Source organism: Lissotriton vulgaris, chromosome 7 (assembly GCF_964263255.1).
Source record: "Lissotriton vulgaris chromosome 7, aLisVul1.2, whole genome shotgun sequence".
NCBI classification, from domain to species: Eukaryota; Metazoa; Chordata; class Amphibia; order Caudata; family Salamandridae; genus Lissotriton; species Lissotriton vulgaris.
In genome coordinates this window covers 1,290,071,209-1,290,092,542 of record NC_141695.1, presented here as the reverse complement: position 1 = coordinate 1,290,092,542, position 21,334 = coordinate 1,290,071,209, and the positions used below count along the sequence as shown (strand labels likewise).

General features: G+C 42.9%; 1 protein-coding gene across 2 annotated transcripts in view; it reads right to left on the bottom strand.

Moving 5' to 3' along the window:
- The window catches only part of LOC147703509 (uncharacterized), a 70,392-nt gene that overhangs the window by 43,900 nt on the left and 5,158 nt on the right, over positions 1–21,334 (bottom strand). Inside the window, exon 2 of one of the 2 annotated variants that reach the window (XR_015297580.1) lies at positions 17,594–17,747. Coding sequence is in view for 1 of the 2 variants with exons in the window: in XM_086931877.1 (XP_086788003.1) it covers positions 15,476–17,050 (1,575 nt within the window). In the remaining variant the exon portion in view is untranslated. Of the gene's footprint in view, positions 1–14,615; positions 17,748–21,334 lie in introns of those variants that run through there. The other variant, XM_086931877.1, reaches the window with a different exon arrangement.

Sequence of the window (21,334 nt, the reverse complement as noted above, 5' to 3'; positions counted from 1 at the left end):
TGTTCACTTACCGAGTTTATAGATTTTACAAACTCAAACACTCACAGCCATGACAGCAATCTGGGCCTAAATCCATCATTCTTGCTCACCACGCCACCCCAGTTTAGATCCAGCCATTTGCAAATCCCATGTCTGGGCATCCCGTCCAATTTGGGGTGACAAATGCAAAAGGAACAAATGATGGACGGAATGCTGAACAAAGTCAAACACTCACTCCCAGGATAGAGATCTGGGCCTAAATCCAGGGAGGACCTGGCCTGACATTTCGAACAGCTGGACTCTTCCCATAAGTAGCAGGGTCCAAGATGAAATGGTGTGGTGAGCAAAAAGAATGATGGATTTAGAAATAGATCTCTGTATTTGAGGTTAGTCCTTGCTCTTTCTTGTTTTTGCTTTTCACTAGTTTTCATTGCTTTCGCCTTGTTTTTTTCTTCTCTTCAACTGATCCCAGTGTTTGGATACCCTCATGGGTGATTAGCCGTGCTTTACAAATCCGAGTTGATTGATTGACTTGGGTAGCCAATAAGGGATGTAATATACATAATTCACCATTCACCATTTTAAAATAGTGGATCTATATGCAAGACACATTAAGAAAAATTTGAACAAGCATATTACGCCCTTTCATTTCCTCAGTGGTTGCCTTGGTGGTCAAGTGTGGACTCCACTTTCCTGTCAAATGATCAAACCTATGCTTGTTATTCTGATTAGAATGTTAAAAGCCATGTGTATAAAACACAAAGAATTCAAATAATCATTTGTTATGTGCTAGATTTATCTCATTCAGGTTTAAATTCTGCAGGAAACTTCGAAACTGCAGATTAAAAAAAAACAATTTAGACATTTCATATTTCTCCTGCATTTCTTCATATAAAACCCCCTCATAAAAGATCTGATGCAAGACATGCCAGCAGTAAGAAATACTTGCCTATAGATGTAGGAAAATTGGGAGTATGGTCCAGTGGCATGAATTGATTAAAGGCAGAGATACCACAAAACGTTCTTATATTCTGCCATGTTTTATTGAATACAAAAAGTGTCTTAAATCTGGTTTCTCTTAAAATAGGCAGTGTCAATAAGACCTTTCAGAAGCTCTATGATGCAACCAATGCCTTGGCTGTCAGGAAAGAAGTCACACAGTGGCCACTCTTCTCTTCCATAAGTGAAGAAAACCTGAAGGTAAAAGCAGGGATATAATGTAGCCACAATAGTTAGTGTTATTCCTCCTAACCGATGCAACAGCTGAAGATGTTGAATTCAGTTTCTTATAATGCCATATAAACGTTTGCTATTTTCGGTGTACTATCTTAAAAAGCCTTTAGGAATATATAGAGGTACTATAAAATTTAGAGATATTTAGCACGAAAAAACGGTGTTATTTATCACCCGTCTTAAACATCAGCAATGATTTTACCAAAATTCCATTATAGGTTACCGTAATAATTTTTTCCATTCTCATGGATTTTTGTGCACCTACGTGTCTGACTTGACCCAGAAACGCTCTGTTAATATTACCAGCAGAATAGTCATAATCTGTGCTTTTTGGCATTGAGCATACAGCCTCTCTAATTTTTGCCACAATTAAACAGATGCAGGCAGAAATTCGAATGGACAATCGACGGGCATGACAGGCCTCTAAGAAAATACAAGGAGGGGTCAGGAAAATAAGTAAAACCGTATGACCAGTGTAGAGGCACGAACCGATACTCTCGAACAGGAGGTTGCCAAGTTAAAGACAGTGAGCTCTTTTCAAGACCCCAAGCTCACAGACATGATGTGGAAGAAGGAGGAATATGAGAACAGGAAAAGAAGGAACAATCTGAGGCTATTAGGTATTCCAGAAGGGAGAGAGGGAGGGGACCCCAGAGACTATGTTGTCAAACTCCTAAAGAGTGCATTCCCAGAACTTATGGGATGGGATAGGGATAGGAAAATTCAAAGCATATACCTATTCCCCTTAAGTCCCAAAAAACAACAGGCAGACAGAAATGCATATCCTAGGGCTATGTTGGTTTATTTTGGAAATTTTCTTTTTAGACAAAGTATTTTTGATTTGGCTCACCCTAATGCTAGAAATAATTTGAGGGAACCACCTTCTTAGCAAGGCCAGATTTCACCCACGCTACAGTAGAGCGAAGATGGCGGTCCAACGCTGATGTTTTCCCCCCTTCAGAAACTAGGTGCCGAAGCGTACCTACAAAATCCTGAAAAAAATTGAAGGTAGTTTGGAAGGGCCGTACCTGTACCATTTTTCTCAGAGATTTAGGCCCAAGAATTCCAGGCAGAGCAACAGGGCGGGGTCTGATCCAGTAGGAGATATTTTAAATATGTATTTCAATGATGGTTAAAATTGAGACTCAAGAGATGTGGGTGAAAAAGTTGTTAGAATAAGATGTTTTTGGTAAGGGGTAGGTGGCGGGGGCCCGGGGTGTGGGGTTTGTTATGTTAGATGGCCTCATACAGGCTAGACCTGGTTGCTCGGTGGATTGGTGTGGGTGGGGGGAAAGGTCAGGGGAGGAGGCTGAGGAAGAGGCTTGAAAAATGATACGATCAAGGCAAGAGCGGAAAGAGGCTTAGAGGCTGGGTGGTGGTCTACAGATTCGGTCACGTTGATATTTAAATTCTGAAGGGTTGGTGTGTAGGATGCAGAGTAAAATTAGCCAATGAATGGCAGGCAAATGATCCGTATTGCATCTATTAATATATGCAGCCTAAATGACCCTAAAAAAAGCTAGAATTTCCCTAGGCTTAAAACTCCTGAGGGCGGACATTGTCTGCTTCCAGGAGACACATAGTGAGGCTTCACAGAGGGATATTCTAAACTTCCTGGGCTAAAGACTCGTAGCCGGTACCTCACAAGGTGCTCACACAGCTGTGTGGCAGTTCTGGCCTGAGAAAGCCTGCTAAAATTCTCACAAATAGGGTGGGATTCTAGGGGGAGATGGGTAGCAGTAGTCTGTCATTCACCCTGTGGAGGTATATTCACGCTGGGCTCAGTTTACGGAAGCATATTCGATGATCCCTCTATTCTAATTCAGGTATCTAAGGAGATAACGCACCGCCCTCTACATATAGTTCGGTGTGGGATTTTAATCTCAATCTCCCTGAAAGATTTGATATATGCGGACAGTCACTGTACTCCAGGAGGAAGCATAAGGTGTATCAAACACTTAAAAAGATTTGTAAAGATCACGGTTTAGTAGACGCGTGGCATAGAAGAATCAGATGGTAGATGGGTACACATATTTTTCAGCCCTGCACGGTACACAAGTCTGCCTTGATTATTTTTTGTGCCCTACAAGCTTATCACGACCTGCCAAATCGAGTGATACCCCGGTTCCTCTCGGACCACAGTCCTCTTGTTTTAGTGCTGCAGGGAATAGGGAGGAAGCCGGTAAGCTCATGGAGCTTTGAATGTGCACTCCTTACCGATGAGGAGTATTGTAAGCACATCAGTAGGTGGATCCCAATATTCTTTAAAGAGAATAATGGCAGTGCCTCCATGAGTATGGTGTGGGATACATTTAAGGCTTGCCTAATGGGGGAAACCTTAAAATTCTCACTGAATAATGAAAATCAAGATAGACAGATGATTCAAACTAAGCAAGATAACTTAGTAATAGCAGAGGAAAATCTAGTGAAGGCTATTCAGCAAGTAGGTAGTGTAAGGGAAGCACAAAATAAGGTAACACTTGCAAGGGCAGACTAAGAGGTGATTTTTGCAAATAGGGCAGCAGCGAAGTATATAGCTTGGAGGGAAAGATCTTACGAGTGTAGCGATCAGGTAGGGCATCATCTGGCAATAAGAGCAAGGCAGAGATGTACTAATAGTGAGATGAGAGAAACACATGATCCTATTCTTGGGGTTGTCACAGATGATAATAAAATTAAAGAGGCATTTCAAGTGTTTTATCAAAACTGTATACAGAGGGAAATCGGGTCTGTCCCAGGCAAATTAAAGAGTTCCTGGAAGCAGTGCCTTCAATTAAATTATCCATAGAGGAGCGAGAAGAAGTGCTAGCATGGGATGAGATATTAGTAGCAATCTCTAGCCTCCCTCCGGGTAGAGCTGCTGATGTGGATGTAATCCCCTCAGAGTTTTATAAAAATCTTTACCCCAGCTGAAAGCTCAGATGCTGACACTTTTTAACCATATATTTAATGGATCTACGCCTCCTGATTCCTGGACTATGTCTAAAATAGTGTTTTGTTTTTTTAAAAAGACAAACCTCAGGTCGAACTCGGCTCATATAGGCCAATCATGCTAATAAATGGTGACTCAAAGATTTACTCCAAGGTTTTAGCAGTTTGATTAGGTCAGGTCATCAAAAGATTGATAATTCACCATCAGCATGGCTTCATCACAAGCAGGGACACCACTGACCACATTCGGCGAGTAATATTACTTTTTGATGCAGCGGAAGTGGCTCTGATTGTGTTAGATGCTGAAAAAGCATTTGATAGGGTCTCCTGGCAGTTCTTATGGCAGTCAATGCACGCAAGGGACTTTGGCCCATATTTTGTGCAAGGAATTAAGGCCTTGTATCATAACCCCATGGCTAAAGTATGCATCTTGAGAAGTATGACAGGATCAGTGACAATCATCCGTGGAACTCGACAGGGGTGTCCTTGCTCGCCACTACTGTTTGCGCTGTATATTGATCCTTTTTTAAGGAAAATAGCGCAAAGCACTTCTATTCCACTAATAATTATGCATGCCCATGAAACTAAGATCTTGGCATGAAGCTGCTATTAAGGCAATAGGGACAGTTGCAGCTGTGTCCGGGGGTATGCCTGGTTTCTTGCTAAATAAGGAAAAGACACCGTTTGTCATCAATGAGAAAATTGCCTTGGGAAATAAAAGAGTAGTGGAAAAAGCATTATATTTGGGTGTCTACATTTCTTCTAAAGTGGAGTCTATTGCTAACATAAATGTAGAACCGTTGGCAGATAAAACAAAGAAAGGGTTGGCAAGGTTAAACAATTTGCACCTTACGATGATAGGGCACTGCAACCAGATGAAGATGGCTTATTTCCCAAAAATCTTCTACTTTTTTAGAGCAATTCCATTAGAATTCCCTAGTGAATGTTTTAAAACCTTTGAGACAGTACTACCAGATTTTTATGGGCCTACTCTAAGCCTAGAAAAAAGCTGAGGTATCGCTCACTTCCAAGAGAAAGGGGGGGCTCGCCCAAACCTGAGACTGTATTACTGGGCATCACTATTGCAATATAGCCGGATTTTACTGATGGAACCTCCTAAAGTGGCCTCGCCAAATACTACACAGGCCATATTCGAATTACTGCTTGGGAAAGAGGCTTGGGGGTGTTTGCTGAGAGAAGATGACAGCGCCATGATGCTCCTTCCGGAGCGAACGCCGCGCTCTATAAATACCTCTCCAAATTTCCTCCAAGTGGAATATAGCTACTACAAAAAAGTTTGGTTCAAGTGCCTATTTGGCACGGGACAGGCTTGGATAGCAATACGGAACCTGCTGGGGATGGGGAGATTGAATTTCTATACCCCGATCTTGAATAATCCAAACCTACCTGGAATTTCTAATGATGGCTATATGTATGTGTGGTATTTGGCGGGTATAGAGAAACTGGGTACTATTTTTTCCCCTGGCTTTTCTTGTCTCGTTTGATAAGTTAAAGTTAAAATTCGGTATTAACAACAAAGATTTATTTAAGTACTTGCAAGAGATTATCTTCAGCGTAAAGTGGGAGATCTGAGTGGCTTTGATAAGAATGTTCTGGTGGATAAGTTAATAACAGAGAACTCAATCCACATCGGGTCAATCTATCAAGATGTTGAACAGGGAAATGAAAGATGATCTTGATAAACAGTATGTTAAATGGCAGGATAAGTAAAGGATTACTGAAAATGAATTTGCAAAAGCTTACCCCAAACTGTGTTAATGTCGGCCAATTTGCAAGGGCACTTTATAAAAACGTTATGCTTTATCATACACTTGCAATAATTGCAAAGTGGCGCTTGGGGTGAGGTACTAAGTGCCCGTGCTGCTCCACGTTTAGTACCGACATTGTTTATGTGTTTGCGACGTGTCCATCTCTGAATCTTCTTATGAATGAAATTCAAAACTTTCTTCTTACTAAAATAGATATTAAAGTTTACTGAGTCCGAAGGTAATCGTGCGAGGGGTTATTGAGGAGAAATCAACTCTGGATATAGATTATTTTCTTGTTGTTGCTATGACGATTTTTAGACTGAAAATTGCTACAGCATGTCTTGATCCACAACCTCCTCAGTTTCAACAATGGCTTGCCCGTCTATTAGCGATCTCCAACTTGGAGAAAGCAATTTATGCCAGAAAGGGTGATAAGACAAGCAAAAAAGGACAGTTAATATGGGCACCCATTATCCGGATTAGAGAATTGAGGGGGCTTGAACAGACAGGAGGGATTGCCTTGTCTTCTTTTATTTCTGCATCCTGCACTTTAAATAACAATCTGTTTACATCTGAATTCTGTCTTGATATAGAGTGTATGAGCTGTATTGCCGTGATGGAAGTCCAGGATCTTACTGTATTATTACTGTACTGAAGGGAATGGTATGGGTAAAGGCTGGAAGCTCTGTTAATATGTATTACTGATAGCCCCATTATGATATTTATTCTGCGCATTGCACTTTAAACAAGCATTTACAATGCAACGGTCTCGCCTTTGCAAAAGTTAGAGCTATTGGCATTGTAAATGACAAATTTTTTATTTATGTGTTGGTTTTGAAAACAGATAAATAAATGGCTTTGTCATTTACATTGCCAATAGCTTTTCTGGCTGCCTAACTTAGTCAACTATGTCGCAAAATTCGGTCATCCTCCGCCACATAATTCAAGGAGGCCTTGCTTAGTGGTGCCTTAAACCAGTCACCTTCGTGCATTGATCTAATTTTGTGTCATTCCCATTTTTCTTTCATTCACTACTGGTACAGCATAGTGCAACGTGTTAGCCCACTTCAGCCATTGGCTAACTTCACTGAGAGCTCCTGCACGATGTGCACTAATTTAGAAAAAGTAAGGTCCTGTAATCTCAGCAACTAGTGGCTCGGTGTAGGCTTTTTATTAACAAGATCGATGAAGAAGCAAAAAGGGTTATCTAAATAAAGTTTAACAAAACCCAACAAAAAAAGTAAGCATTCGCAAAAACAAAAGGTTGGAAGCAACGCCAGACCTATGGGCTTCGCCAATGCTTGATTTTATTAACACGTTCTTCTCTAGTCTACGAGGAATAACCATGCCGGGGAGCAGCCAGTCTACTCCAGCTCTCTGCCTGCAGCACATGCTGAAAATGCTGATACCACATTTCAGTGACTTTCTAATATCTTACAGGACTACACTTGAAGAGATATGCTAGCACTGCCACCTCTCAAATTAAATAACAAAATGGTGCTGCATCCACATCTTTTCAAAACATAAATGTGTGTACGTTAACCGAAGGCAGTGGCTACGAGGAAGGAACTTTCTACTAGAGTATAATATGGCCTAATGTTTATGTTTAAAGTGGCCACGTAAGAACACTAATGTATTTTAGATGATAAAAGAGGCATGTGAACTGCAAGAACGAAACAATGGTGCATGTCTTCTTCGTACTGCCACGGGCTGAAAAATAATTTTAAAAAATCACATAAACCCCTAATGGGCATATGATTTGAATAAGCGTTATCATGTTTCGAATTAGCGACACCCAAGAAAGACTATTTCAATATGGCAGCCATGTTTATAGCGATTAGTACATATGGTATTTTTGACTCTAGCTCAGTTTTTGGCGCTGTGTGTTGGAGGGGCTCAGCTCCAGCATAAGTCTTTGTCTCAAATCTTCTGCACTGCCTGGTCACAGTTCAGAGCTCAGGATGCAGCACAACCCCACAGCATCTTCAATTAGGCGCCAATAAATACATGAACACATTCACTGAATAATAACCACAGAATGCCATGACGAAAAAAGGGGCGGGACTTAAAAAAGACACAGAAACGCCCACGAATCGGATCCAGTCGGTGTAAAATCTCGGCTCCCCCACTTCTACACATTGCGTGATCCTGAGAGCACCGCGAGCTCAAAAACAAACTAAATGCCGATTTGTTCATGTTATCAGAGCAGGGCTCGGGCCGGTGTGGGCTGTGCCACTCGCCCGGGCGGTGTCACCAATCGGGAGGCGAGGGGGGGGGGGGGGGGTATAGCGGCCATGCAGGGCCTGCCCACAGCTGGATTAAGAAGCTTACAAACGCCCACAGAATGCCATGACGAAAAAAGGAGCGGGACTTAAAAAAAAAGACACTGAAACGCCCACGAATCGCATCCAGCCGGGGGAAAGAGTAATTGACACCCATCTCTTCCAATGGCTAGCCTCCATTTATGGAGCTAGCCAATGGAAGAAGGGGCGGGTTAAAGTAGACAGTATTGAGAGAACATAAAATCTCAGCCTGCGCCAACACTGCTGCGCAGTGTACGCTAGGTCGAGACCTAAAAAGCCAGTGCTGACGTGAGCGGACTGTGCCCTACCCTGTATGATGTGGTGGGTGAAAAAAAACGTCAACCACACATTAATAGACCAATGGATAAATTACCAAAATGTCTTGTTTAATGCCAAAGCTAAAAATGAAAAACACCCCCACAAACAATGAAGCGTTAAGATCACTACACAAAATGAGAAGGAATGAACACCCAGTACAGAAATTAACCCATTTGGGTGGACCAAATTGACAGATGACAGTGCAGATGTTGGCATTAAGCACGTGATAACGTAGCAACATGCTGCCGAGTGAACTATGCAGCACAGAACTAGTCTGCCCCATCATGTGAAGCAAGCACAGGCTTTGCTGCAGACACTGCCACTGACGTCTAAACATACAATGCAGCGGACCATTGTTCATCTTAAGATAGAGAATGGGCACGGGTATTTGAAATTGCCTTTAAAAAGATATCTAGTTCTTCTACTCTGACCGAAGCACACAGGTGTATAGTTAGATCTCTGGGATCACTCTCTAATGAGGGGACACGTGGAGGTCAATCACTCAAGAAGCATTTATAGAGCGCTGCTTGTCACCTGAGAGGGTATCCAGGCGCTCGAATCCTCCCTTACACCACCACTATTGAAGGTGTGCATTAGACCGCTGGGACACAGATTCACAACCATCTAAACGACAACTGGGGTAGTCAAATATCACCAAAAACCTCAACCACAAATGAGATATCTCTGTTAAAATGTGAGAAAATCACGTCTTGGTGCTGGGAGGAAACCAGCAGAATCTAGCCCATTATAACGTGACTAAACCCTTTGACCACAAAACAAAACAAGTAGAAAATAAATGTTGGGTACTTGATGAGCAGGTTATTTCAGTTCAGTATGAAGGGGGTGGGGTGCTTGTGTTTCCATTGATGTAATTTCGAATTTGACGAAATACAGTAGTGACGTGACTAAAAACAGTGTGCAAAGTGCTGCTGTGATCAGCCGAGACCATTTTGCTGGGTTGGGCAGGCCTACGGTTGCATGTCTTGCCAGTGCCAGCAATTTGGTGTGTCTTAGGGTCACTTTCTCGCACCAACGAGTAACTGGGGTCATCAGTAGGTCAGTTTTTCGTCCTATTAAGCGCCAGTGGGAGTCCATTACTAGCAATTGGGTACAGTCTAACATGGGGGTAGTCTTGAGTCGCTTGGGTGGGCACGGCACTTACATGAAAAGGAAAGATGCGGGGGAAGGGATGTGGATACGACACTGGTTATGGGGAGGTTAGACTCTAACAAGGAGCTGCTAGCATCATTATGCCTGACCCAGACCCCGATATCTGCCCTCAACCCACACACGGTGCCCCAGTTTGGGGAAGAGCGTCCTTGCAGAGCTGTGGTGCCATTCAAGGCACCTTTCTCCCACTATACAAAGGATACCTTTGTGGTTACCAGAAGTGATTGAAGTACTGCAGTCAGAGAGCCTGGGCGCAGCTGGCCCCCGATCCTCGACTGAAGGAAGTGATGGAGAGTCCTTGGCTGGTAATGGAGAGCTACTCGCCAGTATTGCCTAGGCACTTCCTTGGCTGCCAAAGTTAGCGGGATTTACCTCCAGGGGAAATTTAGACTACTGAGGCGAGATGAGGTTCTGGCAGAAGATTGATCGAGTTGCTGACTGCAGAAAAGCAATGGATCCCAGACCCTTCAAGCCGAGTAGTTGGCTTAAGGAATGGAGGGGAGTGGGGTGGTGGTGCCAAGAGAGGAGATGAACGAGAAGACTAAGAGTGTTTTTTGTGGACATTTTTGTGTTAATTATTGAAAAACTGAGAGTCGTGAAGCCAAAAGATTCCATGAAGTGGCAGAGGAAAAAAGGGGCGTTTGATCCTATAATAAGAAAGCATGCACACACCTAGCTGGAATCTGCAAATTCAAACATAACTCCCTGCGCAGCCCAAATAAAGTGCTTTAAGAAATCTGAAGAAATGAGAGCTCAAAATTGAGTCAGACTGGTTTGCTTAGCAAGGCTCCCCCCCAGTTTTGCTATAAGATCCCATGGGTTAACTCTTATCCCAATTGAAAGGCTGCTCAACAACTTTACATTGGCTTCTGCTATGGTGTTAGAACACCTACAGTGCGAGTGGAGTGTTTGGCGGGACAAGGTGGGGCATATTTTGTAATAAACCAAGAGTCCTTGGCACAAAGGAATGCAGCTCCGCATAAAATCGAAAAAGAGTTACCATTGGGCCTTTTAGGGCGGAACCTCTAGAAGGGTTTGTGCGTTCCCAGAGGGTCGTAGTTCCAAGAAAAGAGTTCAGATTTCCTCACAATCTGTAAGCTTCACAGGTCAACTTGTTGATTTTCATCTGCTAGGCTTTGGTTCAGTGGTCCCTACTTCAAGTGTATGCAAATAGGTTGCTCTGATTTCTGTGCTTTCTATGTGCCTTTCTAAGCTGTCTTGGAGCCAGTCTTTAAGGAATCAGCTAAGACAAAGTTGATCCTGTATTAGCTTGGTTAATGTTAAAATGTACCCTCAGCATTTAATATGAAGCCCTTTACAGGTGTGTGGCTTAGGTCAGGGTTTTTTACCAGTCTAAGGTATTTATTAACAGGTGTTTTCGGGCTCCGTGCTGGCATTTCAGGGTACCTGCTGTACATCATTAGATGCATTTTATGAAAGAAGCGAACCTCCTAACATCTGTGCCACACACTAATTGCCTTTAAAAGTAAATAACTACTAAGGAAATTAAAGGTCGGAAGATTTCAACTCATTTAAACATCAAATTGCAGTGGTCTCTGGAACTTGAAGCATTGGGTAGGAGGCGTGTTACCAGGAGCTTAACATGGGGCATGTTCAATCAGTTTAGTTTGTGCACATTGTCTTGAGGGCCATTTGTGTGCTGTAGAGAGAGCGGGGCTCTGGGCAAGGAAACCCTGTTTTAGAACCAGGATCATGCTAGTGTATCAGAAGAACAGACGTAAAATCAATACTGCTAAAAAATGTAGACTATTAGTAGCACTAATTGTTATCTGCGAAAAAACTCAGTTACTTGTCCTGGAGTACTGCAGAACTAGTGGCAGGAAGATCACGGCTATGCCTGTAGTTCTGATATTGCACTATTCATTAAAATTCTCGTTGGTTCCTTGCCCTGGCTGTGCCATTCTTCGTGTATCCTGCCACCTAGTGACGGTATTGGAAACTGCTTGACAAATAGCTTCTTCAAAGGTTTGTGCCACATATGAACATGCCATGGATGGTACTTCCATCCCTTCCATGTTTGTAAAATAAATCTTTACCTTTCTTAGTTTTCTCATGTTTGACTTTGTAAACTTGCCTCTAGCCAAGAGTAGTCTTACAATGTTTTTTTTCCTCTTACACACTCCTCTTCAGAAGCTGCTTTCCGAGAAGCCTTCTTTCTTAAGTTTCTGGTATGCCAAATGGATGCATAAGCAAACTGCAAGGCCTTTGCATTTCAGAACCATTCACTGTATTCCATCAGGACACTGTGGTCGCACGGACCTATTCCCTCCCACCTTGTTCCCTAAGGTTCTGATGCAGGTTCATTGGAATGAAGGGATTGTTCTTCAAATGTCTGCATTTTCCTCAGTGGTGCCGATATCGCCTCATTTGTCAGGTAAGTTACTTCCTGTACCACTTGCGGTCTAGATTGCTGGCTCATCTCCAGCCGGTACCTCGACGCACTGCGCGATCATCTAAGTGGCAGCATCCTCCTGATGCAAACCTGGTAAACACCTTTTTTGGTTGTCTACATGCATTCAGGTATCCGTACTCCCCTTAAAATAAACAGTGCCCTTTAATCAGTCTCCTGACACAGGCAGCCTCCCATTCTACTTCATAAATATACCTTCTAAATATCAGTCACTCTTACACTACGATTGGGAAGAGTTTAGGATAGTGCACTTGTACACTGTGACGGGGAGGGCATGTACTTTATTTAGGATTGTGGGTAACTGCCTTTGAGATGGAGACGCAGGTAATGGAGCAAAGGAGTGCCAACATGGATTTACTTAGATCAATGACGTGGTGTTCCAAAGACAAAACATCTTGGTCATTTTACACAGGGGGACAGAGATGGGGACAGGTATGCTAGTAGATGTGATGTTGCACTAAGACATGGAATCCACAAACACCAGGGCAGTAAGTACTTAGACAAAGTATCATGCTTACAGGGATAGGGATTTTCTTGAAACTGATTACATAGACACTGAGATGAAGAATGTACAGACCGGCAACGACGTGGACACTTCATTTGTCTTCTACTGTGGGACAAGAACATGTACACACCCACTCGCAAACCACACAAAACAATAGATACTGAATAACTCTTATGCTTTTGGTTGAAAGTTGCAAAAACGAACCTCTTATTGCAGCCCCTGTGTTGCAAAGTAAACCATATTGAAACATGTTATTATGTACTTCTTTATTCAAGATCAGGATCCCCAGAAAAGAGTCGTATTCTAGGACATGCATGCTTTAGGCGACTGCATTATGCCAAAATAACATCAAGCATATGCAACAGGTCTCGCATTTGAGAGAGTTTAAGCTGATGGCACTGTAAATGTCAATACCTTTTATTTATGTGTTTAAGTGCGTATTTATGCACTACTCGCAGGTTTTCAAAACACATAAATAAAAGGCATTGTCATTTGCAATGCCAATAGCTCAAACTCTTGCAAATGCGAGACCTAATGCATTGCAAATGTTTGGTGCTCTCCTGGCAGCAAGGGCTTCACTGGCCTGTGCTGCCTGGCCACGGAGGGTGATTTCTTGGCAGCAATCGTTTCAATTAGTTGCAGCTGCCTATGTTCTCTGCGTGACTTCACGCAGGTGCGCGGCCTTCAAGAAGCTGTGTAGCCTGGGACCTGAAGTCTGCATGAGCGAGCTGCACAGCCTCTTCAAAGAGCCACAGCAGCCTATGCTCTTTCTGCAGCATGGGTTTTAAGAAGCTGCGTGGTTTGCGCTCTCCAGGAAGCAAGAGCTTCAAGGAGCCTGCAGCGGCTTGTGCTCCCGGGCTGGCGCAAGGGTTAAGGGGCCTGTGCTGCAGCGGTGTATATTTTATGGTCAGCAAGGGTTTCAATGAGCTGTCCAAGGTTTGTGCTCCTTGCTTAAAGCAGCTTCAAGGAACACAGTGGCCTGAGCTCCCTGCTTAGCGAAAGCTTCAAGGTGCTAAAAAGGCCTGTGTTCACCAGACATTAAAGGTTACCTGTGCCCTCTAGGCATCATAGGCTCTAAGGAACTAGCTACTGCGTTTTGTGCTCCGGACTCCAGAGCCTCAGGAAGCTGCAGCGGCCGGTGCTTCCACAACTGCGGCTTCTTCTGTTTGCGCTCCCACGGTCTTCAAGTCGCTGCACAGTCCCACTACTTGGAGAAACGGGGAGCAGAGCGGCCAGGGGAGAAACGGGGAGCAGAGCGGCCAGGGAAGAAACGGAGCGGCCGACATCAAGAGAACAACACCTCTAGAAACACTCTCCCGCTCAGGACTAAGAGACATGGACGAGAGAGGGAGACCTGGGGAAACATTCACCGCTCTGTACCAAGAGACAGCGTGAGAGTAAGCGGGGGAGAGAGAGAACCTAGATAACACTCTCCCGCCTGGCACCCTGAGACTACGAGAGAAGTGGCCAAGGGAGAGACCTGGTGAAAATACTCTCAATGCAACAAATAAATAGAAGAAATTGATGTTTGCCGATGTTATTGATAAGAGGCGATGTTGGCCAAGCCCCAAACAGTAACACATTGGTTACAGAGCGAACACTCAGAGTAGATATATAGAATTGACATGTGCAGGAATAGTCCACAACTGAGTAAATGTCCTTATAACTGTCAAGAGAGACCCTAAGGTGGGTACAGACATACTTGATTGGGGGTTAAGTTAAATAATCTGATCATGCAAAATGATAAACTAACCTCTTGAACACTTGTTCTGCTGTTATATCCATGTTATGAATCATAGCATTTCAGAGTGGGGATTAACTATTGGGAAGGTGCCTAGTGATACAAATCTGTACTATAAATAAGACATATTATCCTTCTACTGGAGCACAGTACAATGCACATTTTATCAGTGACAAATTACAGTTTGCATCTATGTATTTGTTTCTTATATTGTAAGAATTGATATGCAACAGTGTTCAGTTTCTTGCTCAGTGTTTTTTTTAATTGTACCACTTGGGATGCATCCCTGAACTTGGTAGTTTTAAAAAAAATAAAAAGTGGTGCATACATTTCATAGAAATGAAGAGTGCAGAGAACTTTTTTTTCTACATCATATTCATGAATTATTTTCACTTTTTCTCCCATATGTCACATTAGCAAACAAAATATATCCAAGCCTGAAAGCAACGGAGGAGTTGAGTGTGCTTGACAGTGGTTTGTGGTAAACATTGACTTTGAGAAATGGTCCTTAACACCAACCATTTTGTGCCAGTTTGATGATGGAAGGATAATTAGGCTTGTTATTTTTGTACTACACCTATTGTAAATGTACACCTTTTGATGTACTTTAGTGCACAATAAGGTGTTCTTTCAGCAGCGGCTTCCTGCATTTAGTGCTCTTATGCTTTTACCTCCTTGTAGATAAATAGGTAAAGATTCTGACTGAAGCTTTTAGCATACTTTTTTTACCATACTTTTTTCTCCGACAGTTCTTGTCCATTATTTCGTAAAGCATAAGGTTGCCCTTCTCACTGAAGCTCTTCCCATATTTTGTGCATTGAAGAGGCTTTCTTTTAACTGAAAAGTGGCTTTTCCATGGCCAGAAAAGGACAATTTCTCAAAACATTTTTTTCACATTCAGGAGTTTAATAAAGCTCCTCTCCATTATGTGTTTTCACATGTATAAATCACACAAGTTCTCACCTGTGAGAGTCCTCTAATGGATAAAAAGATAAGTCATGTGAATGAAGCTTTTTCTATAATCATAAGGATTCTCCCCAATATGCCTTCTCATGAATATTAGGATATCTCGTCTAAATGACTCTCAACACACATTCAGTACATGGATGACCTCTCACCAACGTGTGTTCTTTCATGCCTGTTAAGTGAGGACTTCACAAAAAAGTTTTTCCCACATTTAGTACATTGGTAAGGTTTCTCACCAGCATGCATTCTCATGTGAGTCACATACGCTCCACGACTGAAGCTTCTCCTACACTCAGTGCAATCAAAAGGTTTTACACCTGCATGAGTCTTCTTATGAGTAAGAAAATAGGTCTTGCAACTGAAGCTTTTTCCACAGTCATGGCAATCATAAGGTTTCTCACCAGTATGTGTCTTCTCATGAATACTAAGCTGTACCTTTCTAATGAAGCTCATCTTGCATTCAGTGCACTGATAAGGTCTCTCACCAGTATGTGTTTTTTCATGCAGTTTGCGCGAGGACACATGACTAAATCCCTTGCCACATATACAGCAAAGATAAGGTTTCTCGCCAGTATGTGTTCTTACGTGTAATTTAAGAGAGGCCTTGCTAACAAAGCTTTTCTCACATTCAATGCAGTCAAAAGGTTTTTCACCTGTATGTGTCCGCTCATGAACACGAAGTTCATCTCTCTTACTGAAACATTTACCACATTCACTGCATGAGTTAGGTTTCTCACCTGTATGACTCATTTTATGGCTTGCAAGGGATAACCAATGCCTGAAGCTCTTACCACATTTGGTGCAATAGTATGGTTTCTCCCCAGTATGTGTTCTCTCGTGAATAAGAAGGGAGCCTTTCATATTGAACCGTTTCCCACATTCAGTGCATGGATATGGTTTCTCTCCTGTATGTGTTCTGACATGGCTAGAAAGATAGCCTTTAGCAGTGAAACGTTTCCCACATTCAGTACACTGATACGGTCTTTCACCTGTATGGGTTCTTTTGTGGTAGAGAAGGCCTTTTTTCCAACTGAAACATTTCCCACATGTAGGGCACTGATGAGGTTTCTCACCGGTATGTGTTCTTTCATGATCAGTAAGAGATTGTTTCCGTATGAAAGTTTTCCCACATTCAAGGCAGTGATAGGGTTTCTCACCCGTATGGATTCTTTCATGGATCGTAAGATACCCTTTCCGACTGAAGCTTTTTCTACATTCTGTGCAGTGATAACGTTTCTCACCCGTATGTGTTCTTTCATGGGAAGTAAGAGATGCTCTAACACTGAAGCTTAATCCACATTCAGTGCATTGGTGAGGTTTCTCACCCGTATGCGTTCTTTCATGGCGAGTAAGAGATCCTTTGTGACTGAAGCTTAATCCACATTCAGTGCACTGATAAGGTTTCTCACCTGTATGCGTTCTTTCATGGCTGAAAAGAGATCCTTTCCGACTGAAGCTTAATCCACATTCAATGCACTGATGAGCTTTCTCACCAGTATGCATTCTATCACGGAGAGTAAGAGATCCGTTATGACTGAAAGATTTCCGATATTCTGTGCACCGATGTGCTTTATCACCTGCATGTGTTCTTTCATGCTCAATTAGAAGTTGTTTTCCACTAAGGTTTTTCCCACATTCTGGGCACTGATAAGGATCTTCACCTGCATTTAAGTGTGAAGATTCATGTCTATTAAATGAGGACATGTTAAAAAAACGTTTTCCACCTTTAGCACATTGATAAGGGTTTTCACCAGTATGCGTTCTTCTGCTGATATTAAGGTATCCTTTATGAATGAAGCTTTCCCCACATTTAGTACACTGATAGGGGTCCGCGCTCAAATTCTTTTTTTTTCCAAGTTAGAAGTGAAAACGTGTGACAATCTTTTTACACATCCTCTGCACTCATTATGTTTCCCACCTGTAGGTGTTGTGTCATGGGGAAAAAACAACCACTTGTCTTACTGAAACCCTTCCCACATCCAGTGCACTTATAAAGTACCATGTCCATATCTGTTCTTCAGTAACTGTTTTCTTGCTTAAGTCACGTTCGCTACACAGTTAAAACAGCTCACCCATAAATCATTTAACCAAAGGTTTTCTTATCAACTATTTTCCTTTAGGTTATCTCCAACATAAACCATCTTCTGGTCTTCTTTATACTCTGAAACTCAATTATATAGTTTCTTTACCACTAAGGCTCATAATATTTGAATTAGAACCATCTCACTAAAAATTAGTTTCTCTTACGGCTTTTGCCTTTGTCCTTAATTCCTGATTACTTTTACCACTGATGCCCATCAAGAATGTATTTCTTCATACATCATTACTTAATTTGCCAGAGAAGACTTGCTTGGCTTGTTTTCCAGTGAATGTATCTTCTTGTTTTTATCACTTGGTTCACCTGTTTGAAGAAGCCAAAAAAATATTATTTTTTTTACAGGAAACAAACGAAACACAGATTCATACGCAATATTGGCCCTATAAGTTTGTATTGTTTGAAGAAAATCTTTTATCACTAGACCACTATGAAAAGCGTAGAAGGGACAATTAATGAGTGACACAACATATGCATAATAGTGTAGAAGATTTCTTAAGAAGTAAAGGAGTTAAAGTTTAAAAATCTTACTAAAGTATAACAAAAGTAATTAAACACTGAATTCTAAATGCTGCTTTCCATATAACAGGACTTTTCGAAACCAGATCAAATTATTTGCCTTTGTTTTATGACATGCTATTGACAATTTTACAAAATGTTCAATTTTTAAATGTTTCCACTTAGTGAGGGCTATTCTCTCTCATTACATAAACTTTTGGAGGCTATAGTGTGTGAATATATTTTTTAGTTTTTTTTTGTTTACACAATAAAACCAGAATTCATGTAACACAACCTCTTGTCCTTTCTAGTAACAAGCTCCCATGACACATTCAATTTGTATCCGACACTCTCAAAATGAAAGAAGTCTCGAAATGACGCCTGGTTTGCATCTTTAAATACATTTGATCACACACTGCAGTGAAAATCCTTAGCGCTGTGCTTCATATATGAAGCTGTCTTTGATGCAACTTCTTTGACAATAGAGAAGATGTTTGCCTTATGGTGACCATCATATTTTATTGGCTCTATCGTCAATGAGCATACTTTGCACTCAAAGGATTCCCAACAACGTAACATTTTGTGATGACAGACAAATACTCAAAGTGCCTGGCCACTCTGTATTATGGCAAAGATGATAACCGACCGATACCTACAGAATGCCCCAAGGAGCCATCCTTTCACACTGCCTTCAATCTCTGCAAGAGAGCCTCGTGGAGTCTGACTTACCAACGATGTGAATAACATTTACAACAAAATAAACAACTCTAAAGGTATTCAGGAGAAAACATTGAATAAAAGGGCAAAGCGTGGGTGACAGCTGTGGAATAGGAAAGCTCACAATCAGTCACCCACTTCTCAAACATCCTGTACAGTTGCCCTTAATAGAAGCTTTGTCTCTGAATCAGAGATACGAGGAAAAAAGCAAAGCTAGATTGCATGCCCACAATAACAAGCATTTACAATGCAATGCAATGGTCTCGTCTTTGTTAAATGGCATTTTTTTCATTTTTCGTTTAAAAAAAAACATAAATGGTATTGTCAAGACACTCACACAGACACAGAGCCCCACACACAGACACAGAGCCCAACGCACAAACACACAGAGCCCCACACACACACAGAGCCCAACACACACACACAGAGCCCAACACACACACACAGAGCCCAACACGCACACACAGAGCCCAACACGCACACACAGAGCCACACACAGTCTCTCACACACACAGTCTCTCACACACAGTGTCTCTCACACAAAGTGTCTCTCACACAAAGTGTCTCTCTCACACAGTGTCTCTCACACACAGTGTCTCACCCACACACACACTCAGTCTCTCACACACACTCAGTCTCTCACACACACTCAGTCTCTCACACACACACTGTCTCTCACATACACACTGTCTCTCACACAGTCTCTCACACACACAGTCTCTCACCCACACACAGTCTCTCACACACCCACACAGTCTCTCACACACACACTGTCTCTCACACAATCTCTCACACACACTCACACCGTCTCTCACACTGTCTCTCTCACACACACACACACTGTCTCTCACACTGTCTCACACACAAACACAGTCTCTCACACACACAGTCTCTCACACACACAGTCTCTCACACACACACAGTCTCTCACACACACACAGTCTCTCACACACACACAGTCTCTCACACACACAGTCTCTCACACACACAGTCTCTCACACACACTCACAATGTCTCACACACACTCACACTGTCTCTCACCCAGTCTCTCACACACACTGTCTCTCACACACACTCACACTGTCTCACACACTCACACTGACTCACGCAGTCTCTCTCACACACACACACACACAGTCTCTCACACACAGTCTCTCACACACACAGTCTCTCTCACACACACAGTCTCTCACACACAGTCTCTCACACACACACAGTCTCTCACACACACTCCCAATGTCTCTCACACACACTCACACTGACTCACACACTCACACTGACTCACACACTCACACTGTCTCACACAGTCTCTCACACACACACACAGTCTCTCACACACACACACAGTCTCTCACACACACACACACACAGTCTCTCACACACAGTCTCTCACACACACACACTGTCTCTCACACACACTATCTCTCACACACACACTGTCTCTCACACACACTGTCTCTCACACACACACTGTCTCTCACACACACTGTCTCTCACACACACTGTCTCTCACACACACTGTCTCTCACACACACTGTCTCTCACACACACTGTCTCTCACACATACACACACTGTCTCTCACACTGTCTCTCACACACTGCCTCTCACACACACTGTCTCTCACACACACTGTCTCTCACACACACTGTCTCTCACACACACTGTCTCTCACACACACTGTCTCTCACACACACTGTCTCTCACACACACTGTCTCTCTCACACACACTGTCTCTCACACACAGTCTCTCACACACACATTGTCTCTCACACACACATTGTCTCTCACACACACATTGTCTCTCACACACACACTGTCTCTCACACACACACTGTCTCTCACACACACACTGTCTCTCACACACACACACTGTCTCTCACACAAACACTGTCTCTCACACACACACACTGTCTCTCACACAAACACTGTCTCTCACACACACACTGTCTCTCACACACACACTGTCTCTCACACACACACACTGTCTCTCACACACACACACACTGTCTCTCACACACACACACTGTCTCTCACACACACACACGACTCTCCGCCCGTGTCCCCTACCCCCCTGTTTCTACCCTGCCCTGTCTCCATCCTTGCCCCCTCCCCGGATCTCTTGCTGCCCGGTGTCAGCCTGCTCCGCCTTGCTTTACTGCCAGTCCCCTCCCCCGCAGTGTCTAATCACAGCAGTGATGAAAAAACTTTACCTTTTAATTACAACCTACACTTAAGAGCCCAAAAATATAGCCATACAAAAGTTCAGTTGACTGAATGAAAAGGGCCCATACGATAATTTCACAAACCTGCACCTCTTCGAGACACTCCAGAAATGTTTGCTACCTTAGAGAGCCGGCTGGAACGGGAAGGGGTGAAATTAGAGCCAGACAGGGAGAGGGAGGGCAGAGTGAGATCTGGGCACCAAAAATATGGCATAACCTGGAGAGTGATAGATGCAGAGAACATACAGGATGGGGGGGCACTGGTAGTAATCGAGAGAAAGAAAAGGGAGACGGGCTGAGGCCTACGAGAGAGAGGATGGGGCGAGTTTGGGGAAGTGAAGGCGGTGGGGCTGAAAGTGAGCGCGAGAACTCAAGGAACCTAGTGGAGAGTGAAGGGCATATATGAAGCAAAAGACACGGAGAAAATAAGAGGAGCGAGATCGGGAAGAGAGAAG